The sequence below is a fragment of the Hordeum vulgare genome, chromosome 2H, assembly GCF_904849725.1.
Source record: "Hordeum vulgare subsp. vulgare chromosome 2H, MorexV3_pseudomolecules_assembly, whole genome shotgun sequence".
NCBI lineage: Eukaryota > Viridiplantae > Streptophyta > Magnoliopsida > Poales > Poaceae > Hordeum > Hordeum vulgare.
Window position 1 is genome coordinate 268,766,810 of NC_058519.1, and position 21,619 is coordinate 268,788,428.

The window sequence follows — 21,619 nt, forward strand, 5'->3', positions numbered from 1 at the left end:
AAGCACTATACAACAGACCTCCTACCATGCTGGCAGAAGCTGTATTGTACCCTCCTGATCAAGCCCAGGAATTCACTTCTATTCTCACTGCAGAACAGATTGCTGCTCAGATCAAAGCTAACCTGCTAAAGGCTTAAGAAAAATGAAGCACTATGCTGACAAGAAGAGATCTGAAAGATCACTAGAAGTTGGGGATATGGTTTACCTTAAACAGATCACTAGAAGTTGGGGATATGATCTACCTTAAACTACAGCCTTACAGACACACTACACTCAGTGTCCACAGATGCCTCAAGCTCCACTCCAAATACTATGGTCCTTTTAGGATCATCCAGAAAATTGGACCTGTAGCTTATAAGTTGCTCCTTCCAGACCACTGAAAACTTCACCCAACCTTTCATGTTAGTCAATTGAAGAAGCACCTGGGCCTAAGAGCCATACCCAACCCCAACCTACCTCTTCTTCATGCAGATGGCACAATCCTCCTGGAACCAGAGAAATTACTGGACAGATAACTCATTCCCAAATCTCAGGGTGATATACAAATTCCAGTTGTTCGCTGGCTCATCAAGTGGACTAACCTGGATGAATAAGATGCCACATGGGAGGACGCAACGTTCATTCAGAAGATCTTTCCGGCATTCAGCTCTGCGGACAGGTCTGATGTCGAACGGGGGAGTTGTCAGGACCCAACGAAGAAGAAGCAGGCATTCAAATTTGAAGTGTGGCGCCAAGCTTCGTCAGCCCTCCATCGTCGATCCAACGCCTCAGAGACTCCCGTACCGCTTCGCGTGTGCCAGATGACGCAGACAGCGTTGATCTCCGATCCGACGGCTTTCCTTCACCCGCGCGTCGCTGTAGCCTTTCTGACACCAGCTGGGAGCACCGGCCACCTTCTTACCGCTCTTTATCAGTTTTTACCGCACTTTGTAAGGCTATAAAGCCATGGATCCTAGCTCGTGGAGCTCTTACCTTGTTGTTAGGGTTTCCCCCTTTGCGCCGCCAGTGTTCCTGGCTGGCTTAAGTGTCTCTGGATGTACTAAACCCTCGGCTATTTGCCCCTGAAATTCCATTGAAGCACCTCTGAATTCACTCTGTTCTAGTTCTAAGATCTTCAGGGTCTGACCCGGCGGTGGCACCCTATCTTCTTCCTTCATCCCAGAATTATTCTTGTATCCGAAATTGATCTGTATAAGCTACTGCTTCTTAGAGCTGTATTAGATCGATCCTATCTTGCTACTGTATCTTACACCTAGGAAAAAGAAAAGAAAAACTCGAAACCGTCCACAGATCTTCGCTGCGAGCTTCGACGAGAGGCTTGACGGACGAGAGAGATAGGCCCGTACCTGAGCGGACTTGGGCCCGTACTTGAACAGCGTGCCCTGGAGCTGCTTCCTGCGCGCGCATACGCCTGTGGTGGCTACAGGGGCAGAGGTGACGGCAGCAGGGGTGTCGGGAAGGGAGACGGGGGCAGAGGTGACGCCGCCGGCGGGAGGCATGGCTGAAGAAAGGGGATTGCCGGATGCTGTGCCCACGATTCCGGAGAACCAGGAAGAGGTGGAAGCCGGCGAGGTCATAACGGCCGCCGGTGAGGTCACGGCGAGGGCATCACGGGGACGGGAGGTGCAGCGAACTGGACGACTTGGGATCGGGGAGCAAGGGCATCTCCGAGGCGGGCACCTATTTTTCCGGGATATCCGGACCAGGGGGATTTGGTTTTGAGCCACCACTTACTTTGGATTTTAACAATTTGCCACTGTTTACATTGTAATTGATTTTTCACCACTCTTTGGTTTGCCATTTGTTCACACAAAAACAATACTTATAAATGATATACTCCCTCCGTTCCTAAATATAAGACATTTTAAAGATTATACTATAAACTACATACGGATGTACATAAACATATTTTAAAGTATAGATTCACACATTTTGCTCCGTATGTAGTCTCCTAGTGAAATCCCTAAAAGGTCTTATATTTTAGAACGGAGGGAGTACATATTATATGCACAATACTGCGGACAAGTATACCCATGTGTGTCTGTTTGCCACGCACAGGACGAACTCAATCCCCATCTCTCGTCGCACGCAGTCCACCCGCGTCGTGGTCACGCGCCGCGCCGCGTTCGCCTGCGTTGAGGCCGCGTGCCTCGCCCCCGCTCGCGTCGTGACGCGCCCGACGCCATCCGTCCGGCCGCCGGCCGTGCGCCGCGCCTGCCCGCGCCAAGGCCGCGCGCCTCGCCCCGCCCGCGTCGCGACGCGCCTGACGCCATCTCGTCCGACCTGTGCGCTGCGCCCCGCCCCAGGCTACGACCCCCATGCGGCCTGACCAGCGCCCTGTGCCGGGCCTCCACGTCGCGCCTGCACCTGGCCGTGGCGGTGCCCGCGCCCGTGCCTGCACCTGGTTGTGGCCGTGGCACTGCCCACGCCCGCGTCGTGGTCTCACCGCTCCTGCGCCTGGCCCGTGGGCGTGCCAGGCCGACAGCCCCCTGGCGGCGACACGCGTGTGGACGCCCCTGGCTGCTGCCTCGTCGCGCTCGTGGTTGCCCGCTGGAGCGGCCCTGGACGAGCGGGGCAGGCTTCTCTCTCCCAGTTCGCGCCGACGATGTACGGGCGAGAGCCAGGACGTGCCGGACGACGGCGACAATGAGGCGACGGATTCACTATCTCGCTGGTTCGTGCACGTGCGCTTCTGCAGCCTGTGTTGCTGCTGCTTGCTTGCCGTGCTAATTAGCCTTGCTAGTTGTTAGTGGTGATGTTGCTGGTTGCTTGCTTGCCCGTGCTGCTGCTGCTTGCTTGCTTGCCCGTGCTGCTGTGCCGGCCCCTGCGTTGTCGGGAGTATCCGCCACCGTCATCGCTGTCTCTAAAAGTACGGGCGAGAGAGAGTTGGGGAACGGGGAAAGGACGATGTGCGTGATCAATGGGGTGGAGGCGTGGAGCAAGGACAATCTCGTACTGTATTTTTTCATGGGCAAGGGCAAAAAACCAAAGTGCAAAGTAAGATGTGGTAAAATATCAAATCCAATGTAAAAGGTGGCAAATTATCAAATTGCAAAGTAACAAGGGGCAAATAATCAAATCCCCCCGTCTGGGACACCTTTCAGTAGAGTGTGGTTTGGTGGCTATATCCAACAGGGCATTTCTCCTAAGGCTTCCTTCCATTAGGCCAACTCCCGTCCGTTTGAGATAAAAGGAACAAACAGGTCGGCCCAGCGCGAGCATCCACTACAGGAATCAGCTTCTTTGCCGTCTGTCATCACAGACGGCAAAGAGTAAATCCCGGACGGCATAGAGAATACCACAGACGGCAAAGAATCTCACGGCCAGCAAAATTTCTGCGTCAGCCTACGACGGCATCGTACCTTCTTTGCCGTCTGCCTCCCCAAAACGGACGGCAAAGAGTTTTGCCGTCAACTTTTCATAGGAGCAGTCGGCAAAGTGCTCGAGAGGCAGCCGACAGGCGTTGCCTCCGTTAGGGGTTTGAAAAGACCTCGATGACGCCTGGAGGGGGGGTGAATAGGCTATTTAAAAACTTCTTAAGATTTGGCTTGAACCTGATGCGGAAATAAACTAAGAGGGTACTTGTCAAGCACAAATCCTAAATGCAGTAGGCAGTGCAACGTGTATCAACAACACGGTCTACTAAGATAGACACAATGCAGTTACTAACAAGCACAAGTAAGTTACACAAACTTACTTGAGCTATATCACACGATAAGTAGGTGAACAACACAAGATACTAGATCACACTATATCACACGATATATCAAGGGCTGCAAGTATGTACGTGTGAATATAGAGGGTATGCTTGAATGATTAATCTTGTACAAGAAATGGCCAACACAATATAATGAGCACAAGTAATATGCAATGTATGTATGCTCAAATAACACAAGTAAACCACAAGTAAGGAGTTAGGGTTAAGGATAACTAAGGTCATTGAGACGAAGATGTATCCCGATGTTCACTTCCTTGGAGGGAAGCTAGTCACCGTTAGAGAGGTGGATGTTACCACGAAGGCACACCAACGCCACGAAGGCTCACCCTATTCTCCCTTTGAGATAACACCACGAAGGCGTTTCTCAACTTCTAGTGGTAAGCCTTTGAGGTGGCTTCCAAACCCTCACAAACTTTTCGGGGGAAAATCACACGGATTGATTCCTCTCCGAAGAACTCCTACCGCCTAGGAGTCTCCAACCTCCAAGAGTAACAAGATCACGGGGAATGCTCAAAACTTGCTCAAATCACAAATAGCTTGGGTTGAGAGAAGGAGAGGGAGAAGATCTATCTTTTGATTGGAACAACTCTCAAAGGGGCTCACAAATGCTCTTGGGATCTAAGATTTGGAGTGAGCAAATGTGTGTGAGGTGGAAATGTGTTCTTATGAGGATAAGGCTGTGTTGGGCAACACTCTCACGAAGTGGGAGGGGGTATTTGTAGAGTGGAGAGGAAAAGAGCTGTTGGGGACACTTTAAGTCACACAGGGTCCGAACGTCCGACAATTGTCGGAAGTCCGGGCGTCCGCGAGGGGTCGGACGTCTGACACGGGTCGGTCGTCCGAGGCCTGTAGATACGACTAAAACTATTATGAATTAAACAGCGATCGGACGTCCGACAGGGGTCGGTCGTCCGAGGCCTAAAGATACGACTGAACCTATGTTGAATTTATCAGCCACCAGACGTCCGGAGAGGACCGGAAATCCGAGTTATACATCTCAACTTCTACTGGTGGTAGGTTTCAGATTTCCGATGGGTGTCGGACGTCCGGCGCTCGGACGTCCGGAGGGAGCCGGATATCCGAGATATAGAACTCATGTTCTACTGGTGCAGGGTTCCGGATTTCCGAAGCCAGTCGGTCGTCCGAGCCTTGACCGGCCCTCGGACGTCTGGAGGGAGCTGGAAGTCCGAGTTATATGGCTCAAGTTTCTCTCGTGCATAGTTCCGGAATTCCGAAGCTGGTCGGCTATCCGGGCCTCGGACGTCCGGAGAGAGCCGGAAGTCCGAGTTATATGGCTCTGATTTCTCTGGTATAGGATTCCGGATTTCCGAGGTAGTCGGTCGTCCGACCCTCGGACGTCCGGAGGAAGCCGGATGTCCGAGGCACTGGTTCTGTTTACAGATAACAGCAAAGCAGTGGAGATGTGGTCTGAGCAGAAAGTGATGATGTAGTTTGAGCAAGTTCATCGCAAAACCTGTGATCCCCTCTTAATAGTGCGGGATCCCTAAGGACTCAAGAATCATAAAAGAGTACTGATGATCCATACTTGAGTGTATACTTTTATTCGCTGATCATCACTCCGCACAACTAACGTCAAAGGAACTGATACCTTTGAGTTACCCCTTTCACCTGAGCTTGATGTTGTTGTTCCTTCTTGGATCAAGTTGAAAGCAAGACATGATGAAGTCTTCAAGTAGCTTTCCCATACACAATGCGGAAAGCCTAGCTTATGTATTTATCTTCATTTGTCCACCATGTGTGAACATCCACAAGAATCAAGCATGTAGTGCTCAAGAATGCTTATCTTGATCTTGTCCTATCCACCATGTGAACATCCACAAGAATCAAGCATGTAGTGCTCAGGAATGCTTATCTTGGTCTTGTCCTTGTTAGCACATGAGATTGTCCTTATCAACACATGATCATTGACAATAGTTTCAATGATATATTCGTGTTGATCCACTTGAACTTGCACACCACAATCTTGATGACGATCACCACTTGACGTCATCCTTCATGGGTTGTATGAGATCTTCCTTTTGACGCAAGCCCAATGGAAACACACCTAACCCCCACATAGGAGTCTCACAAAGACCATGGGTTAGTACACAAACACGTAATGGACAATGCTTACCATACCATGGGATCACTTGATCCCTCTCGGTACATCTTATACGCTTTGTGTGTTGATCATCTTGATTTACTCTTTGTCTGAGATCTTGATCAACCTAGTGTTTCTATGACCATTCTTTGGATAATAACTTGAATAACATCTTGGTCAACATATAAACTCCTTGAACCCAACAGATGGACTTCAAGAAGTGCCTATGGACAAATCCTATAAATATAACTTAAGGCAACCATTAGTCCATAGGAATTGTCATCAATTACCAAAACCACATATGGAGATATATGCTCTAACAGTCTCCCCCATTTTGGTAATTGAAGACAACCACTTCAAGAGAGTTTATATAAGGAAATAAGCATAACCAAGCACACACATACAAGGTAATAATGCATGTGAGCAAGATGTAAATGCTTACACAATAAAAGCAAAACCCTCTAAACATATCCAAAGTAAACTCTCTAAACTTCTCCCCCATTGGCATCGATTGCCAAAATGGACGAACAGTTTAGAGGGCAAATATAGTAGGTGGTCCTCCAAAAAATGTGTACTTCTCAGCAAATGAGTGCAGAAAAATATACAAATACAATGATAAGTAGTTGGAGGAAAACAAACTATATTAAGGACCCAAAAATTGCAAAAAGAATCGTATGCCACAAAGACATACAAAGATAGAGGTAGGCAATCAAAGGATTCCAGATGGAACAAACAATCATATGGTCCTTCGAACCACATAAATAAAAGATATTATGATAAAGGCAACATAGTGCTTTATCAAAAACTAGAGAAGCTCCCCATGATTTGTTTACTAATATGATATTATTGTATTTGACACAGGTGCACAAAATAGGATCGTTGCTCCCCCAGAATTAATAGAAACACACAACGAGTGCAAGAAGATAGATGAGACAATAGGCATATCAATTGCACAAAACTAATGGTTGAGCAACATGTAAAGGAAGCAACTTAAGAATAAGCTCAACCAAAGTAATGTGTGTGAGTCATGGCAAAGCACTCGAGAAGACTTAAGATAAGGATGAGCATTGCTCATCAACATAGTCTTGATGAATATGAGATACAAAGTGCAAGACATATCATTCCCACACACACATACTAGAAAATGGGTTCACGAGCTTACTAATAAACAAAATAAGAACCAACGCTTGTGACAACACATTGTGAAGATAGGAAGTAAGAGTCTTGTCAAGAGGAGGGATACTAATTGAAAATGGCAAAACCCTCATCAAGACAAGCATGAGGAAAAAATAATCTTCACGGCCAAAGAGTGCACCAAGATGTAGGAAAATAAGATACGCACTCAAAACAAATCCTTTCACGTTGCCACCAAAACCGAAAAAGGAAATGCAACGGTGGACGTGAAAGAAAAGAGGATATCAATTAGAGATGTAACTTATCTCATGTGACCAAGATTCTAAGTAGAAGACAATCATGATGATATATATATCCACAAAGAAGGATGTACACACGAAATGGTTACAAGAAGGAATAACACTAGATATCCAAAAGGGGAAGTCATAAATATATCAATGAGATCTTTTGCCTGGAAGCATAGCACATGGCCTAATATTTTCTTATTGTATAATATGAACTTCCAACATACGAACATCAAAGACATCCCAACTAGCAGTAAGACATCATCGTTCGGATGCTTTGAGAAAGCAAACAAGTACTACGAGAACAAATCAAGAGATTCATGCCATGATGCAACCTGGAAAAGAAAAGACAGGTTGGGTCCTTTGCAAGAAAAGAATGCATGAAGTGGATACTTGTTACCGAGACAACATTTGATTGATGTAGTAGATAGTTGTTCTTTGATCATCCTAACTTGGCTCCAATAATCACATGATCTCAACATCTTCCTTATAGGTGAGCCGAGCATCCAATGCATCTCCAGTTGTTCCTGGAACAACAAAACAAACAAAATGGTGCCCAAACTCATTGGGACCAAAGAGTTAGAAAACCAGCAATACATAGGACAAACTCCACACACATATGTGCATATAGATATGAATTTGAATTTCATGCACACTTTAGCCAATTTATGACAGGGTGGAGTTTCCCTTATATATTGGGTCAAAGGAGGAAAGCAAGCAAAAGAAATTGTATATAGTAGCTAGATATGCATGCTCAAGACTCTCAAGAATCAACTCAACACAAAGTTGATAAGTCATCAAAAGACAAGATATCAAGTGACAATAAGATCCTAAAACAAAAGAACTATCACTTGAAAGATATCAATTAAAAGATACATCAAGGAATGATATATCCATTGACACATGTCAAATAGAAGGCAACAAGAAACCATTTGAAGGAAAACAAACAGAGGTATCTAGTTTCTAAGAGAGAGCTAGGTTCCAACAAACAAAGCCCTCTACAAAGTTTCATGATGGCACAAAGCATCACAAAGAGCAAGACTTGCCTCCCATCAACACACACTTGATGGGGATCAAATGATTTTATGATGGGTGAATAAAGAGAGTGTTTTTAAAGGGAATAGGATAGCTCCCCTAAGGGACGTGCATTATATAGAATTTGCATTTGAATACAAAACGCACACGATGGGATCATTGTTGGAATTATGCCCTAGAGGCAATAATAAATGTATAGTTATTATTATAATTCCTGTATCAAGATAATAGTTTATTATCCATGCTATAATTGTATTGAATGAAGACTCATTTACATGTGTGGATACATAGACAAAACACCTTCCCTAGCATGCCTCTAGTTGGCTAGCCAGTTGATCAATGATAGTCAGTGTCTTCTGATTATGAACAAGGTGTTGTTGCTTGATAACTGGATCACGTCATTGGGAGAATCACGTGATGGACTAGACCCAAACTAATAGACGTAGCATGTTGATCGTGTCATTTTGTTGCTACTGTTTTCTGCGTGTCAAGTATTTATTCCTATGACCATGAGATCATATAACTCACTGATACCGGAGGAATGCTTTGTGTGTATCAAACGTCGCAACGTAACTGGGTGACTATAAAGATGCTCTACAGGTATCTCCGAAGGTGTTAGTTGAGTTAGTATGGATCAAGACTGGGATTTGTCACTCCGTGTGACGGAGAGGTATCTCAGGGCCCACTCGGTAATACAACATCACACATAAGCCTTGCAAGCAATGTAACTTAGTGTAAGTTGCGGGATCTTGTATTACGGAACGAGTAAAGAGACTTGCCGGTAAACGAGATTGAAATAGGTATGCGGATACTGACGATCGAATCTCGGGCAAGTAACATACCGAAGGACAAAGGGAATAACATACGGGATTATACGAATCCTTGGCACTGAGGTTCAAACGATAAGATCTTCGTAGAATATGTAGGATCCAATATGGGCATCCAGGTCCCGCTATTGGATATTGACCGAGGAGTCTCTCGGGTCATGTCTACATAGTTCTCGAACCCGCAGGGTCTGCACACTTAAGGTTCGACGTTGTTTTATGCGTATTTGAGTTATATGGTTGGTTACCGAATGTTGTTCGGAGTCCCGGATGAGATCACGGACGTCACGAGGGTTTCCGGAATGGTCCAGAAACGAACATTGATATATAGGATGACCTCATTTGATTACCGGAAGGTTTTCGGAGTTACCGGGAATGTACCGGGAATGACGAATGGGTTCCGGGAGTTCACCGGAGGGGGGCAACCCACTCCGGGGAAGCCCATAGGCATTTGGGGGGGTCACACCAGCCCTTAGTGGGCTGGTGGGACAGCCCACCAATCCCCTATGCGCCAAGAAAGAAAAAATCAAAGGAAAGAAAAAAAAAGGGAAGAAGTGGGAAGGGGGAAGGACTCCCTCCCACCAAACCAAGTAGGACTCGGTTTGGGGGGGGGGGGAGAGTCCTCCCCCCTGGCTCGGCCGAGCCCTTGGGGATCCCTTGGACCCCAAGGCAAGGTCCCCCTCCCTCCTCCTATATATATGGGGCTTTTAGGGCAGATTTGAGACGACTTTCTCACGGCTGCCCGACCACATACCTCCATAGTTTTTCCTCTAGATCGTGTTTCTGCGGAGCTCGGGCGGAGCCCTGCTGAGACAAGATCATCACCAACCTCCGGAGCGCCGTCACGCTGCCGGAGAACTCTTCTACCTCTCCGTCTCTCTTGTTGGATCAAGAAGGCCGAGATCATCGTCGAGCTGTACGTGTGCTGAACGCGGAGGTGCCGTCCGTTCGGTACTAGATCGTGGGACTGATCGCGGGATTGTTCGCGGGGCGGATCGAGGGACGTGAGGACGTTCCACTACATCAACCGCGTTCTCTAACGCTTCTGCTGTACGATCTACAAGGGTACGTAGATCACTCATCCCCTCTCGTAGATGGACATCACCATGATAGGTCTTCGTGCGCGTAGGAAAATTTTTGTTTCCCATGCGACGTTCCCCAACAGTGGCATCATGAGCTAGGTTCATGCGTAGATGTCTTCTCGAGTAGAACACAAAAGGTTTTGTGGGCGGTGATGTGCGTTTTGCTGCCCTCCTTAGTCTTTTCTTGATTCCGCGGTATTGTTGGATTGAAGCGGCTTGGACCGACATTACTCGTACGTTTACGAGAGACTGGTTTCATCGTTACGAGTAACCCCCTTTGCTCAAAGATGACTGGCAAGTGACGGTTTCTCCAACTTTAGTTGAATCGGATTTGACCGAGGAGGTCCTTGGATGAGGTTAAATAGCAACTCATATATCTCCGTTGTGGTGTTTGCGTAAGTAAGATGCGATCCTACTAGATACCCTTGGTCACCACGTAAAACATGCAACAACAAAATTAGAGGACGTCTAACTTGTTTTTGCAGGGTATGATTGTGATGTGATATGGCCAATGATGTGATGTGATATATTGGATGTATGAGATGATCATGTTGTAATAGAAATATCGACTTGCACGTCGATGGTACGGCAACCGGCAGGAGCCATAGGGTTGTCTTTATACTAACATATGTGCTTGCAGATGCGTTTACTATTTTGCTAGGATGTAGCTTTAGTAGTAATAGCATGAGTAGCACGACAACTCCGATGGCAACACGTTGATGGATGATCATGGTGTGGCGCCGGTGACAAGAAGATCGTGCCGGTGCTTTGGTGATGGAGATCAAGAAGCACGTGATGATGGCCATATCATGTCACTTATGAATTGCATGTGATGTTAATCCTTTTATGCACCTTATTTTGCTTAGAACGACGGTAGCATTATGAGGTGATCTCTCACTAAAATTTCAAGACGAAATTGTGTTCTCCCCGACTGTGCACCGTTGCTACAGTTCGTCGTTTCGAGACACCACGTGATGATCGGGTGTGATAGACTCAACGTTCACATACAACGGGTGCAAAACAGTTGCGCACGCGGAACACTCGGGTTAAGCTTGACGAGCCTAGCATGTGCAGACATGGCCTCGGAACACATGAGACCGAAAGGTCGATCATGAATCATATAGATGATATGATTAGCATAGGGATGCTTACCACTGAAACTACTCCCGACTCACGTGATGATCGGACTTGGGATAGTGTAGGTGGATCATGAACCACTCAAATGACTAGAGAGATGTACTTTTTGAGTGGGAGTTTAGCATGTAATTTGATTAAGTTGAACTCTAATTATCTTGAACATAGTCTAAGTCCACTTTGAATATATTTGTGTTGTAGATCATGGCTCACGCAAGTGTCATCCTCAATTTTAATACGTTCCTAGAGAAAGCTAAGTTGAAAGATGATGGAAGCAACTTTGTAGACTGGGCTCGTAATCTTAAGCTAATCTTACAAGCTGGAAAGAAGGATTATGTCCTTAATGCTGCGCTAGGAGATGAACCACCCGCTACGGCTGATCAGGATGTTAAGAACGCTTGGTTAGCGCGTAAGGAGGACTACTCAATAGTTCAATGTGCAGTCTTGTATGGCTTAGAACCGGGACTTCAACGTCGCTTTGAGCGTCATGGAACATTTGAGATGTTCCAGGAGTTGAAGTTCATCTTTCAGAAGAACGCCCAGATCGAGAGGTATGAGACCTCCGATAAATTCTATGCTTGCAAGATGGAGGAAAACTCGTCTGTCAGTGAACATGTGCTCAAAATGTCTGGGTACTCAAACCGTCTAGCTGAACTGGGGATTGAACTCCCGCAAGAAGCTATCACTGACAGAATCCTCCAATCACTGCCGCCAAGCTATAAAAGCTTTGTGTTGAACTACAACATGCAAGGGATGAACAAGTCTCCCGGCGAGTTGTTTGCGATGCTGAAAGTCGCAGAGTCTGAACTCCGTAAAGAACATCAAGTGTTGATGGTGAGCAAGACCACTAGTTTCAAGAGAAACGGCAAAGGCAAGAAGGGCAATTCGAAGAAGAGCGGCAAGCCTGTTGCCAATCCACCGAAGAAACCCAAGGCTGGACCTAAGCCTGAAACAGAGTGCTTCTATTGCAAGGGTATGGGTCACTGGAAGCGCAATTGCCCCAAGTATCTGGCAGATAAGAAGGCGGGCAAAGAAAAATCAGGTATATTTGATATACATGTTATTGATGTGTACTTAACCAGCTCTCGTAGTAGTGCCTGGGTATTCGATACCGGTTCTGTTGCTCACATTTGCAACTCGAAGCAGGAACTGCGGAATAGACGGAGGCTGGCGAAAGACGAAGTGACGATGCACGTAGGAAACGGTTCCAAGGTTGATGCAATCGCCGTCGGCACCGTGTCACTTGAACTACCATCGGGATTAGTGATGAACTTAAATCATTGTTATTTAGTGCCTGCGTTGAGCATGAACATTATATCTGGATCTTGTTTATTGCGAGACGGTTACTCTTTTAAGTCTGAGAATAATGGTTGTTCTATTTCTATGAGTAACATCTTTTATGGTCATGCACCGAACGTGAGAGGATTGTTCATATTGAATCTCGATAGCGATACGCATATACATAACATTGAGACCAAAAGAGTTAGAGTAAACAATGATAGCGCCATATTTTTGTGGCTCTGCCGCTTGGGTCATATTGGTGTAAAGCGCATGAAGAAACTCCATGCTAATGGACTTTTGGAGTCACTTGACTTTGATTCACTTGACACGTGCGAACCATGCCTCATGGGCAAGATGACTAAAACTCCGTTCTCCGGAACAATGGAGCGTGCAAGTGACTTATTGAAAATCATACATACCGATGTGTGTGGTCCGATGAGCGTGGAGGCACGCGGCGGATATCGTTATTTTCTCACCTTCACTGATGATTTGAGTAGATATGGTTATGTCTACTTAATGAAGCACAAGTCTGAAACATTTGAAAAGTTCAAGCAATTTCAGAGTGAAGTAGAAAATCATCGCAACAAGAAGATCAAGTTCCTACGGTCTGATCGTGGGGGTGAATATCCGAGTTTCGAGTTTGGTACTCACTTAAGACAATGTGGAATTGTTTCGCAGTTAACACCGCCTGGAACACCACAGCGTAATGGTGTGTCCGAACGTCGTAATCGTACTTTATTAGAAATGGTGCGATCTATGATGTCTCTTACTGATTTGCCGTTATCGTTTTGGGGTTATGCATTAGAAACAGCTGCATTCACTTTAAATAGGGCACCATCGAAATCCGTTGAGACGACACCATACGAACTGTGGTATGGCAAAAGGCCAAAATTGTCGTTTCTTAAAGTTTGGGGATGTGATGCTTATGTCAAAAAGCTTCAGCCTGAAAAGCTGGAACCCAAAGCGGAAAAGTGCGTCTTCATAGGTTACCCAAAAGAGACAGTTGGGTACACCTTCTATCTCAAATCCGAGGGCAAAGTGTTTGTTGCTAAGAACGGAACTTTTCTCGAGAAGGAGTTTCTCTCGAGAGAATTGAGTGGGAGGAAGATAGAACTTGACGAGGTTGTCGAACCTCTCATCCCTCTGGATGGTGGCGCAGGGCAAGGGGAAACCTCTGTGATTGCGACGCCGGTTGAGGAGGAAGTTAATGATGATGATCATGAAACTCCAGTTCAAGTTTCTGTTGAACCACGCAGGTCGACGAGATCACGCGCTGCTCCAGAGTGGTACGGTAATCCCGTCTTATCAATCATGTTGTTAGACAACAATGAACCTGCAAATTATGAAGAAGCAATGGTGGGCCCAGATTCCAACAAATGGCTAGAAGCCATGAAATCCGAGATAGGATCCATGTATGAGAACAAAGTGTGGACTTTGGAGATGCTGCCTGAGGGCCGCAAGGCTGTTCAGAACAAATGGATCTTTAAGAAGAAGACGGACGCTGACGGTAATGTGACCGTTTATAAAGCTCGACTTGTGGAAAAGGGTTTTTCACAAGTTCCAGGAATTGACTACGATGAGACTTTCTCTCCCGTAGCGATGCTTAAGTCCGTCAGAATCATGTTAGCAATAGCTGCATTTTTCGATTATGAAATTTGGCAGATGGATGTCAAAACGGCGTTCCTTAACGGTTTCCTTAAGGAAGAGTTGTATATGATGCAACCCGAAGGTTTTGTCGATCCTAAAAATGCTGACAAGGTGTGCAAGCTCCAGCGATCCATTTATGGACTGGTGCAAGCATCTCGGAGTTGGAACAAACGCTTTGATGAGGTGATCAAAGCATTTGGGTTTATACAATTGGTTGGAGAATCTTGTATTTACAAGAAAGTGAGTGGGAGCTCTGTGGCGTTTCTAATATTATATGTGGATGACATATTACTAATTGGAAACAACGTAGAGCTTTTGGAGAGCATAAAAGGTTACTTGAATAAAAGTTTCTCTATGAAGGACCTAGGAGAAGCTGCTTACATTCTAGGCATTAAGATCTATAGGGATAGATCAAAACGCCTGATAGGTCTTTCACAAAGCACATACCTTGATAAAGTTTTGAAGAGGTTCAAAATGGAACAGTCCAAGAAAGGGTTCTTGCCAGTGTTACAAGGTACGAGATTGAGTAAGACTCAGTGCCCAGCAACTGATGAAGATAGAGAGCATATGCGCTCCGTCCCCTATGCTTCAGCCATAGGCTCTATCATGTATGCGATGCTGTGCACTAGACCGGATGTTAGCCTGGCCATAAGTATGGCAGGCAGGTTCCAGAGTAATCCAGGAGTGGATCACTAGACAGCGGTCAAGAATATCCTAAAGTACCTGAAAAGGACTAAGGAGATGTTTCTCGTGTATGGAGGTGACGAAGAGCTCGCGGTAAAAGGTTACGTCGATGCAAGCTTTGACACAGATCCGAACGACTCTAAGTCGCAAACCGGATACGTATTTATTCTTAATGGGGGTGCAGTAAGCTGGTGCAGTTCCAAGCAAAGCGTCGTAGCAGATTCTACATGTGAAGCAGAATACATGGCTGCCTCGGAGGCGGCTAAAGAGGGTGTCTGGATGAAGCAGTTCATGACGGATCTTGGAGTGGTGCCAAGTGCACTGGATCCAATAACCTTGTTCTGTGACAACACTGGTGCCATTGCCTTAGCAAAGGAACCAAGGTTTCACAAGAAGACCATACACATCAAACGATGCTTCAACCTCATCCGCGACTACGTCGAGGAGGAGGACGTAAATATATGCAAAGTGCACACGGATCTGAATGTAGCAGACCCGCTGACTAAGCCTCTTCCACGGCCAAAACATGATCGACACCAGAACTGTATGGGTGTTAGATTTATTACAATGTAATTCACATGGTGATGTGAGGGCTAGATTATTGACTCCAGTGCAAGTGGGAGACTGTTGGAATTATGCCCTAGAGGCAATAATAAATGTATAGTTATTATTATAATTCCTGTATCAAGATAATAGTTTATTATCCATGCTATAATTGTATTGAATGAAGACTCATTTACATGTGTGGATACATAGACAAAACACCTTCCCTAGCATGCCTCTAGTTGGCTAGCCAGTTGATCAATGATAGTCAGTGTCTTCTGATTATGAACAAGGTGTTGTTGCTTGATAACTGGATCACGTCATTGGGAGAATCACGTGATGGACTAGACCCAAACTAATAGACGTAGCATGTTGATCGTGTCATTTTGTTGCTACTGTTTTCTGCGTGTCAAGTATTTATTCCTATGATCATGAGATCATATAACTCACTGACACCGGAGGAATGCTTTGTGTGTATCAAACGTCGCAACGTAACTGGGTGACTATAAAGATGCTCTACAGGTATCTCCGAAGGTGTTAGTTGAGTTAGTATGGATCAAGACTGGGATTTGTCACTCCGTGTGACGGAGAGGTATCTCAGGGCCCACTCGGTAATACAACATCACACATAAGCCTTGCAAGCAATGTAACTTAGTGTAAGTTGCGGGATCTTGTATTACGGAACGAGTAAAGAGACTTGCCGGTAAACGAGATTGAAATAGGTATGCGGATACTGACGATCGAATCTCGGGCAAGTAACATACCGAAGGACAAAGGGAATAACATACGGGATTATACGAATCCTTGGCACTGAGGTTCAAACGATAAGATCTTCGTAGAATATGTAGGATCCAATATGGGCATCCAGGTCCCGCTATTGGATATTGACCGAGGAGTCTCTCGGGTCATGTCTACATAGTTCTCGAACCCGCAGGGTCTGCACACTTAAGGTTCGACGTTGTTTTATGCGTATTTGAGTTATATGGTTGGTTACCGAATGTTGTTCGGAGTCCCGGATGAGATCACGGACGTCACGAGGGTTTCCGGAATGGTCCGGAAACGAACATTGATATATAGGATGACCTCATTTGATTACCGGAAGGTTTTCGGAGTTACCGGGAATGTACCGGGAATGACGAATGGGTTCCGGGAGTTCACCGGAGGGGGGCAACCCACTCCGGGGAAGCCCATAGGCATTTGGGGGGGTCACACCAGCCCTTAGTGGGCTGGTGGGACAGCCCACCAATCCCCTATGCGCCAAGAAAGAAAAAATCAAAGGAAAGAAAAAAAAAGGGAAGAAGTGGGAAGGGGGAAGGACTCCCTCCCACCAAACCAAGTAGGACTCGGTTTGGGGGGGGGGGAGAGTCCTCCCCCCTGGCTCGGCCGAGCCCTTGGGGATCCCTTGGACCCCAAGGCAAGGTCCCCCTCCCTCCTCCTATATATATGGGGCTTTTAGGGCAGATTTGAGACGACTTTCTCACGGCTGCCCGACCACATACCTCCATAGTTTTTCCTCTAGATCGTGTTTCTGCGGAGCTCAGGCGGAGCCCTGCTGAGACAAGATCATCACCAACCTCCGGAGCGCCGTCACGCTGCCGGAGAACTCTTCTACCCCTCCGTCTCTCTTGCTGGATCAAGAAGGCCGAGATCATCGTCGAGCTGTACGTGTGCTGAACGCGGAGGTGCCGTCCGTTCGGTACTAGATCGTGGGACTGATCGCGGGATTGTTCGCGGGGCGGATCGAGGGACGTGAGGACGTTCCACTACATCAACCGCGTTCTCTAACGCTTCTGCTGTACGATCTACAAGGGTACATAGATCACTCATCCCCTCTCGTAGATGGACATCACCATGATAGGTCTTCGTGCGCGTAGGAAAATTTTTGTTTCCCATGCGACGTTCCCCAACAATCATCACTTTCTCTATATCTATAACCACACTAGACATGTTAAAAATATATTCATAAGAGGCAAGAAAGACAAACGAAACACAAAATCCAATGTAAAGATGATTATCAATTCCAATCATATGATGGGAATACCAATTGTCAAGGACAAGAAGTATTTTTTGAAATGATACTCATTGGTAGATCACAAATATATCCAAGATCATATTTACCCATAAAACGCAAGCAAGTGACACTTGTAGAGCTAGCATGCCACCTAGGAACAAGATAGTTTACAATATCAACGCTAAGTGGCAATACGTCAAATGTACACATTTTCTAGGTTTGTAATATGCACATAGCATATTACTCCCCCATAATGTGATAAACCAATAACATTAACAAGTGGCAAATTAAAACCAACAAGAGATACTTAATGGACCATATAGAATTTGAATTTCTCATGAGTAAGACATACCACATAGACACTAGATAATCTTGAAGCATCAAAACTAAGTGGTATTCCCCATGTATACACATTTATAGGATTGTGAGGTGTGCAAAGCAAATCACTCCCCCACAATGGGATAATCCATTAATCTCTCACACGAGCCAACAAAAATACAGACAAGATGCAAATAGGCTCAATACAGGACTCACATGTACATGATGTGCAAAACAACATACACATACTCGATTACTCAAGATAAGCAAGTTTGGAAGCACAACATATACAAACGCATGCAAGGTACAAAACCACAACATGCACAGGGGCAAGCACCTAACAATGTAAACAGTTTAAGTATAAGTTACCGTAAGGAGGCATATTGGATATAAGATAGGAACTCGATAATCCAAATGACTTGGCTTGAGATAATATGAATGATGAAGACCCTTAATTCTTCATTATGTATCCAAGTCTCTAATGTCCTCCAAGGTCACCTATTGATCAAGTTTGAGCTTGTTGGTCCCCAACTACGTTGGGTCCTAAGAGGTTAATCACAATAGGCTTGGCAACCCAAATGGTTCTTTTCTTGACACCATTTTGAGTACCAACAAACTTGGCAAACACATTGCCAACCTTATCCTTCCCAAGAGAATATGTATCATCAATAGTGATTGGGTTGGATAAGTTACCTTTCGTGCAAGACGAAGCGACGTGACCCTTCTCACGACATAAGTAGCAACATCTACCCTTTGTTTTCTTCCCAGTTGATTTCTCACCTTGGGGAGTGTTGGCTTGGGTCTTATTGGGAAGAGGCCTTCCTTCAACTTGTAGTTGAATATGTGATTGAGTTTGTGGCCGCTTCCCTTGTTGCTTGTGACTTTGAGACTTCGTCTTCAGAGGGCAAGATCTAACATGGTGCCCTTTAACTTTGCACTTGAAGCAAATGATTTTGGCTGAATTCTTGACTTGTTATAGGCCCCTCTTGTTCTTGTTTGAGTTTACTCCAAACTCATTTTTGTCATTCGGAGATGTTTGCTCACACAGGACGTTGTTGAGTGTGGGCATCCCTTCATGACACTGTTCCAAGTCTTTCTTCAAAGAAGTGACTTGGGCCTTGAGCTCTTTGATTTCCTATACACGGTTAGTATCAATGCAAGTACTAGAGGAAGTGTAAGCTTCAATGTTAGAGCAACAAGGCAAGGAAAGTAATTCATCACACGAGGTAGCAACATTATGAGTAGACGAATTACGAGGACTAACACATGGAAATATAGTACTTTGACTAGAAGTAGTGCCATTGTCCACATGAGGCTCGCTTGATGTTACCTTGGTGATGATAGCCTCATAAGCTAACTTTTGCACATTATGGGATGTTAGAAGATTGGCATGAGAGCTTGTGAGCATTACATGGTTTTCTTCCAACTTCCCATAATTGCTAGTTAGTAAATCAAGTTGAGCACGTAGCTCAACATTCTCCTTCAATGTTGAAACTTCAAATGAGGTAGAGTTAGATGTACAAGTACCATCAACAATATGAGAGGAGTAAGTAGCAAATAGAGACTTCTCATGAGTAGATTGAAGCTCCTCATAGATCTTAGAGGTTTTGATGAGCTCTCCCTTGACATTATTGCATTCAAGGAGAAGGACCTCAAAATCCTTTTTAAGTTTATCATGAGCAACTTCAATCTCTCCTTTTGAAGATCTTAAGTCTCTACATGCTTGATGACTCTTCTCAAGTTCATGTTCAAGTTGTTCACTTTTAGCTTGTTCATGATTAAGTGAATCATTACAATTTTCAAAGTAAGCAAGAACATCTTGGAATCTTTGAAGAGCGTTATTTTTAGCTTTATGAAGAATTTTACTGATCACATAGATATTTTCAGTCAACTCATCATCATCATCCTAATCGCAAATATCATCGTTATTGCACAGGGAAGATGATACCTCATTACCTCTTGCCATGAGGCACATGTGAACTGGAGGAGTCGATGATGATTCTTTTGGTGAATCAGATTCTTCATTAGTCAAAAGTACTTCATATTTCTTGATATCCCCTAAATGATTAGTCATAGAGCAACTAGGGAGAAACAAGATATTTTGATCAAGAGGACACGAGGAAGCAGGCATATCACCACAGACATTTTTCAAGGAATCTTTAGGTGAAATGCATGACCTATCAGCACAATAATTTACACTATGTGTGGTGCTAGATATGCTCGTGTCCATAGAGGCTATGACATTTTCATCAACATATATTTCTTCACTCACCATGTCATTACCTTGTGAGATTGAAGATGCTGAGGTGTGCAAGCAATCGGATATGGAAGTAGTGGTGCACCCTTTAAGATCGAAAAGAGTGAAGAGTTCATGCACCAACTCCTTCATCATAATACCGTCTTCATCAAGATTGGACCCACCATATATATCTTCAAGTTTAGTCCAAACTTCATGAGCTGACTTGCAAGTCGAGATAGACTTGAACACTTCAGGACTTATGGTTCGATGAATGGCAAGAAAGGCCTCACAATCAAGATACATTTCATTAGTAGATGAAGATGCATCATCCCTTTTGTCGGCAATCCCTACAAGAACAATTCGTAAAGTATTTGGGCCCATGGCCCGAAAGTGATGAAGCATACGAATTCTCCATAGGGTATAATTTGTGCCATCAAAGTCAAAGATGCCATTGTGCACTAATCCAATAGTCGACATCGATACTCTCTAGGTCGTGAAACCTAATTAAAGAGAGACCTAGCTCTGATACCAATTGAAAAGACCTCGAGGACGCCTAGAGGGGGGGGTGAATAGGATATTCAAAAACTTCTTAAGATTTGGCTTGAACCTGATGCGGAAATAAACTAAGAGGGTACTTGTCAAGCACAAATCCTAAATGCACTAGGCACTGCAACGTGTATCAACAACACGATCTACTAAGATGGACACAATGTAGTTACTAACAAGCACAAGTAAGTTACACAAACTTACTTGAGCTATATCACACGACAAGTAGGTGAACAACACAAGATACTAGATCACACTATATCACACGATATATCAAGGGCTGCAAGTATGTACGTGTGAATATAGAGGGTATGCTTGAATGATTAATCTTGTACAAGAAATGGCCAACACAATATAATGAGCACAAGTAATATGCAATGTATGTATGCTCAAATAACACAAGTAAACCACAAGTAAGGATTTAGGGTTAAGGATAACCAAGGTCACTGAGACGAAGATGTATCCCGATGTTCACTTCCTTGGAGGGAAGCTAGTCACCGTTAGAGAGGTGGATGTTACCACGAAGGCACACCAACGCCACGAAGGCTCACCCTATTCTACCTTTGGGATAACACCACGAAGGCGTTTCTCAACCACTAGTGGTAAGCCTTTGAGGTGGCTTCCAAACCCTCACAAACTTTTCGGGGGGAAATCACACGGATTGATTCCTCTCCGAAGAACTCCTACCGCCTAGGAGTCTCCAACCTCCAAGAGTAACAAGATCATGGGGAATGCTCAAAACTTGCTCAAATCACAAATAGCTTGGGTTGAGAGAAGGAGAGGGAGAAGATCTATCTTTTGATTGGAACAACTCTCAAAGGGGCTCACAAATGCTCTTGGGATCTAAGATTTGGAGTGAGAAAATGTGTGTGAGGTGGAAATGTGTTCTTATGAGGATAAGGCTGTGTTGGGAAACACTCTCACGAAGTGGGAGGGGGGTATTTGTAGAGTGGAGAGGAAAAGAGCCGTTGGGGACACTTTAAGTCACACAGGGTCCGGACGTCCGACAGTTGTCGGACGTCCGGGCGTCCGAGAGGG

At 45.1% G+C, this 21,619-nt stretch overlaps 1 protein-coding gene across 1 annotated transcript in view; it reads right to left on the reverse strand.

Annotated features, from left to right (window-relative positions):
- LOC123426055 (UPF0613 protein PB24D3.06c) overlaps positions 1-1,696 on the reverse strand; it is a 41,320-nt gene extending 39,624 nt beyond the window's left edge. Inside the window, exon 1 of the mRNA XM_045109831.1 lies at positions 1,347-1,696. Within this exon, the coding sequence (XP_044965766.1) occupies positions 1,347-1,577 (231 nt within the window). The 5' untranslated portion in view covers positions 1,578-1,696. The remainder of the gene's footprint in view (positions 1-1,346) is intronic.
- Between the last annotated feature and the right edge of the window lie 19,923 nt (positions 1,697-21,619).